At 32.1% G+C, this 5,842-nt stretch overlaps 1 protein-coding gene and 1 long non-coding RNA gene across 2 annotated transcripts; both read right to left on the reverse strand.

Annotated features, from left to right (window-relative positions):
* Positions 1 to 1,910: 1,910 nt before the first annotated feature.
* LOC143599651 (uncharacterized) lies at positions 1,911 to 3,632 on the reverse strand. The gene is made up of 5 exons (XR_013147329.1): positions 3,395 to 3,632; positions 2,591 to 2,674; positions 2,300 to 2,395; positions 2,071 to 2,183; positions 1,911 to 2,030 (listed from the first exon to the last, which is right to left on the reverse strand). It is a non-coding gene; the product is annotated as an uncharacterized LOC143599651 (long non-coding RNA).
* Positions 3,633 to 4,877: 1,245 nt separating this feature from the next.
* On the reverse strand, positions 4,878 to 5,590 carry LOC143599652 (large ribosomal subunit protein eL36y-like). The gene is made up of 3 exons (XM_077077561.1): positions 5,444 to 5,590; positions 5,163 to 5,362; positions 4,878 to 5,031 (listed from the first exon to the last, which is right to left on the reverse strand). Exons 1-3 carry the CDS (start codon positions 5,543 to 5,545, stop codon positions 5,001 to 5,003), a joined length of 333 nt encoding a protein of 110 aa, XP_076933676.1. The 5' UTR covers positions 5,546 to 5,590; the 3' UTR covers positions 4,878 to 5,000.
* Positions 5,591 to 5,842: the final 252 nt, after the last annotated feature.

The following is a 5,842-nucleotide window of genomic DNA, read 5'->3' on the forward strand; positions in this document are numbered from 1 at the left end:
ACATCGAAACCAAGAGAGGGAAGATCTACATTGCGTCATGCAGACGTTCTTGTGTTTGGCTAGGCAGGGGGTAAGCATGCGTGTGTCGATCTCACTGGGGTGTCCCCATTGGTGGGGCTGAGAGACAGTGGCTTCGTTCCGAGACAGGCGGTTTTGAGGGCGTAATCTAGGAAGGTTGCTAAGCATGAGGCAGCGTGTTTGGAGAATCAGCACGTGTTCATTCCATTTGCCTTCGACACATTTGGATCCCTAGCTCCCGAAGCGGTTCGCTTTTTGGAGCGGGTGCAGAAGCTGGTCCACAGTGACTCGTAGAGCCCAAGGAACCAAGGATTGATATTTAGTAAAATAGGCTTTGCGATCCAAAAGGGGATAGCGGCGCAGCTTGTTACTCGCTTATCCATTATCCAGATGTAGTTTGGTATGTGTTAAATGTTAATAAAAAATTTTATTAAAAAGTGTTACATAAACTCATTTACTTGTTACACTTGTTATGAAAGATAAATGATAAAAAGGATTAAAGAAACAAACATCATAAAAAGACTTTTTTTCAGCTACAGCTATAAGTTATTTACGAATGAATATTTATCATGTTAACCCAAAATACAACATGAACACGACAAAATTTATATACAACTTGTGTTTGAATTCACACAACCCAAATTTTGTTGGCACGCACAAACACTACATGAGCATTTATATCATTTGATACATTATTATAATAACGTATAAAGATTATATAAAACAACAAAAATATAAAGGGTTATTGGATTTTAAATGTCATTCTAAGTTCTACCTAAACAATATTCTGGTTAGTTTTAGAGTAAAAATGTCATTCTATCAAAATTCAGGTGGTAAAATGAAAATTTTGTTCATATATGATATATCCCATCACACTCCACCCCACCCTCTCGTTGCATTCACCACTCCATCACAGCCGGCTTCCACCGCCGCCGCCCTCCATTGGTTCAGTTCACTGGAACATTGTCTTGTGCCACAAGCTCAAGACCAGTATTAGTATTGAATTTGAGCGACAAAGATATTGCTAATAAAAATTATTTGTCGCAGTCAAACTCCGAGATTTCTTTCTATTTTAGTTTACCATAATAAGTTATTTAAAGGTAACAAGTAAATGTATCCGCGCTTTGCGACGGGCCGAGTTGGTAACATATTTTTTTGCATGTTAAAGACCTCATTTTCTCGTTGTGGCGGTATTTTCCGTTGGCTTCGTTTTGCACATTACGTCTTAGCTTAAAATTCATAATTTATGAACAACAAAAAGAAACAATATACAGTAAAAACTCTATAAAATAATACACTTGGGACCATCAAAATGTATTAATTAAAAGAGTTATTAATTAATCGATAAATTAATAATTATTAATTTATACATTAATTAATATTTTATTAATTTATAGTAGAATACTTAGTTTACAAACACCTTTCAAACTTCCACTTAATTATTGTATACAATGCATGTATATCAAATGAACGGCCTATTTGAAAGAAACCTTCAATCTCCCGCCTTCGCGAAACGAAGCTATTAAAGCGGCAATCACATTGAATAATTTCTTGTTGAGTTATGAGAAAACAACACCAGAAGTTCTTACCATGCTAAGAAAATTAAAGACGAGATTCAAGGGGAAATTGATTTCAACAAAAAACAAAAGACAATTGAGTCATTTTTCAAGAAACCTTCATAAATCATTCATGTAATAAGCTATATATAAGGAATTATTAATTTATATTTTATATGGGGTCTAAAGAAATTACTAAAAACGTATTATCTTATAATTTTAGCGAATTATTAATTTAGCACCCTGTCCCCGAGTCGGGACCGGCAAAAAACATTATCTTAGAGAGTTTATTAAATAATCGAGTATTAATTTATCGAGTTTCTACTGTATATATTTAAATGCAGCGCGTTAAAGCACGAATAACATTGGTGTATCATTGTATGTACATAGGCTTTTTTATGTATCAAACTACAAAGGTGTTCCGCTTTCATGTCAGACCCAACTAAGAATTATCACCTGTAGGAACTTGAGTTAATTTGGTATGCTGGATTAACACTTGAAGGAACTTGGATTAATTTGATATGCTGGATTAACGACAATGCAGGATAAATTGCAGTTGCTCGTCATGTAACTCAGGATAATTGATTTCCTTGGTGTTTTTGTTTGATGCTACAAGTGATAACTATAAAAATAATAAGTAACAGAAGTATAAAAACTTTAAAAATAAAACATGTCATTTATCTTAGTAAATTAAATGAGATATGTTGAAAAATGTTAATTCTTACGTTTTGTAATGAGGGTAAGCATTGCCACAAATATCCCACCACTACACTCTCAAATGCGGTTCCACAATATCCAATAAAGGTCTTAAATCCGATCTCCTGTATATGATATTGTATGAGTATTCATATCAAATTTTTAATTTTGAATTATTTACATTCATTGGTGTGTTTGGTACAGTAAAGATCAGCCAGACTAATAAAAAATGATGAAAAAACCATGACTCATGTAAATAAAAGTTTGGAAATTTGCTAATTACAAAAAAGAAAAACTTAAACATAAGCAAAGTAGCATACCTTAGCAAGTAAATCTGCAAATTGACATGTAAACAAATTCAGTATGATCAATGAACTCTGGCTCATGCATCGAATCGGGAAACTCTGTATATATCACAAGTAATCAAAATTAATAATCTTACTTACAAATTTGGAAGATGTACACATGCATAGCATGCCTACGCATCATTCAAAACTCTCTGTGAATGCAGAATATGTTTATGCTTTAATCTTAAGAAATTAAATCTTAGTTAGAACTCTTTTATGTCCAACATAACAGCCCATATAAATATATTACAAAAACATTACTGTATATAATATTGACTTGCAAATATATGTGCATGTTTATATGTACCATGGTCCATGAAAAAGCATAGCCAAGTGGAGGAAATCCTCATTCTTATAATCTTTCCAATGTTTGATTTAAGTTTTATTTAATAGTTCACAACAGTCTCATCTTCAGTTTTCTAGTTCATTGTAGTCATCTTTCATTAAATTTATTTACACAAATTTTATTATTTACCATAAACACACGCAGCAACAACAACAAACAGTACATAAGTAATTCGAACATGTTGATTGCATAAAGTATCATACAATGGTCATAAATCTCACAACTATACAAATCCTACCTCAACAAATTTGACTAAATATCAATCACAAATTAAAAGAAGTAAAATTAAACAATGATTAGATAGGAGTAAATGTTTAATTTGAAAGATCCATTAAAACCATACATACTATTATTACCTTAATTGCAAGAGAATAAAAAGGAATTAAACCATACGCTACTAAAATTAAACTTGCGAGATGATGAAATTATACCTGGAAATCGGTGTTCTCTACAAAAGAGTGTGGTTGGTGTCCACTTCGCCATCACCGGCCGGAGGCCATGGGCGACTCCTTCATCGTCTATCACCTGCTCCCCTCTGTTTCACTCCGGAGAGAGATAAATCCAAGAGAACAGAATCGGAGGTCGAGGGTGGTCACATAAACCCTAAATCGACTGTACTTACTCAGTTACTCGTGTCTTTAGGGAGGAAATGAAAATTTGGAAAGAAAGTAAAAGAAACGATGAAATGATGGTGGAAGGTGCTAGAATAAGCTGGGAAATGTTATAGAAGTATATGTGAAAATAAGCTTGTAAAACATGCTTCAGAAATTGTACAATTTGCTACAGTGCATTTCATCTCACAAACCATTGATGCCTTTTTAAATATATATATATATATATAATATAATTTGCTTGCATCTCTCTCAAAATCTGTGATGTATGAGTTTCAATTTGACCAGTTTGTTGTGGGCATTTAACCAACCACCTGGTGGGCATGTTTGCATTTGGATGAATCACACTTTTGGATGTCTGGTTTGTGAGATTTTTGGATGTGTAGTTAATGTAGGAACTAGTTTTGAAAACAAGGAAGTGGTTGGTGCGATGATGTTGGTGGAATGATGGTGGTGTGGTATGGGATAAAGGTGAGAGAGAAAGATATAACTTTATTAGCAACCTAACATAACCCAACTTTTTAACAAAAAACGATTTTCTCTCTTTCATATATATAACCCAACCTAATCATACTTTTTTTACTTTTATTCACAACCCAACCAAACCAATTATTTTAATACATATATATCTTACTAGGTTTAAATTATTCTATAAAATTTATTAAAACTAAAAAAAAATGTTTATTTTTTTAAACAATATTATTTTAAGCATAAAAAATTATTAGAAAAAAATAATATCATAATTCTATAAAAAAGGGCTTGAATTTTACATATGATAATATTAAAAAATACATATTTTTAAAAGTGTTTTGTTTTTAATAAAATTTATATAAAAATATGCATAAAAATAAACTAAACAAGACAGTGTTTTTAGATATTTAAAATAAGTTAAATAATATAAATTATTAAATAAAATCAAATTATATAAAAAAACAAATTGTTTTAAAGAATAGAAAAGAATATTTAATTTAAAGGTGGGTTGTGACTTAGGTTGAGGTTATGACCTAGGTTAGGGATGAAAATGATTTAATCTTTTTGTTTGTTTCTTAAATAGTGCCACCAATAAAACTAGTCAGAGATGGCGATGGAGTGCTGAATCAAACAGGACCGATAGGCTTTCAACCAAAATTAAATTGCTAAACTTTTATCATTTGCTGATGAATCACCAGATGAAAATGATGATAACGACAAAAAGAATAAAAAATAAGACTAATCAACAGGCAAATGATGTAAAAAAAACATCTTGGGCAAAACTTATACGAAGATAATTTTCTTCAAAATAAAAGGGATAAATGAATACCAATTCAAATAAACTGGTCACAAATAAACTATAGTCCGCTTAAGCTATATCCTTGATGAAAACTGTTTATCTAAACAAATAGTATTCAAGGCTGCAACTAGTAGATAATCGGGGCCAACAAAGTTCTCACTTTTTCTTTTCTGCGCCTCCACCGGACCTGCAAATGACTCATAAAATTAGTTATAAAAACAGCAAATTAAACACAACACAATTCAAACAAAAACAAATTTTTTACATTTAGCATTTTGGATTAGATCAAGAAAATAAAGCAAAAACAAAGAAAAATACCTCATCTTGCGAAGAACGCTTGACATCTCCTCTCTCTTCTTCTTTGCCCTCTTATGGGTACCCAATTTTCTCTTGGCCACCTTGAGAGCACGCTTATCCTTTCCAACTTTCAACAACTCAGTAATCCTCTTCTCGTATGGTGCAAATCCAGCAACCTCCCGAATCAAATTCCTCACAAAGTGGACTCGTTTGCTTGTTTTCTATACAAAAATAACAATCTTCAGTATCACATCATTGATAAGCCAACAAAAAAAAACAAAATCACAAAATTTATAGTCTACCCCTTTTCTGTCCGATGGGCGAGGAGCCAACTCCTTCTTGGTGACAACATGACCCTTGTTCAATCCAACAAAAAGGCCTGTATTCGGCTGCTTCGGAGCCATTACCTACATATAATGTAAAAGCATGTCACTTTCACAATCATTTAAACAAAAAGACCATATACAAAACTAACTAACTTAATTTATAGCTTGCTAAACCGAATCATCAAGTGCATTTATCAATAGTCTAATATAAAAAAATAAACTCTATTCTTAGGTTAAACCAAATCTAAACCTGAACTTTCCAACAAAAATATTGATCCATCCTGAATATGGTTGTAAAAATTCCGCCTAGGCGTCGATTATACGCTATGGTCAACAACAGTTAAAATTCAGAATTTTTTATAAAAAATTTGGAAT

Source organism: Bidens hawaiensis, unplaced genomic scaffold (assembly GCF_021521415.1).
Source record: "Bidens hawaiensis isolate Kalapana, Puna unplaced genomic scaffold, B.hawaiensis_p1.1 tig00052474_1, whole genome shotgun sequence".
Classification (NCBI taxonomy): Eukaryota; Viridiplantae; Streptophyta; class Magnoliopsida; order Asterales; family Asteraceae; genus Bidens; species Bidens hawaiensis.

Bases quoted from the DNA above. Each gene is read 5' to 3' on its own strand.
- LOC143599652 (XM_077077561.1), bottom strand. From the start codon at position 5,545: ATGGCTCCGAAGCAGCCGAATACAGGCCTTTTTGTTGGATTGAACAAG. The intron at 5,363-5,443 runs GTAGACTATAAA...ATTTTTGTATAG, and splicing joins GCCCATCGGACAGAAAAGGG to AAAACAAGCAAACGAGTCCA. The intron at 5,032-5,162 runs GTATTTTTCTTT...AGTCATTTGCAG, and splicing joins AGCGTTCTTCGCAAGATGAG to GTCCGGTGGAGGCGCAGAAA.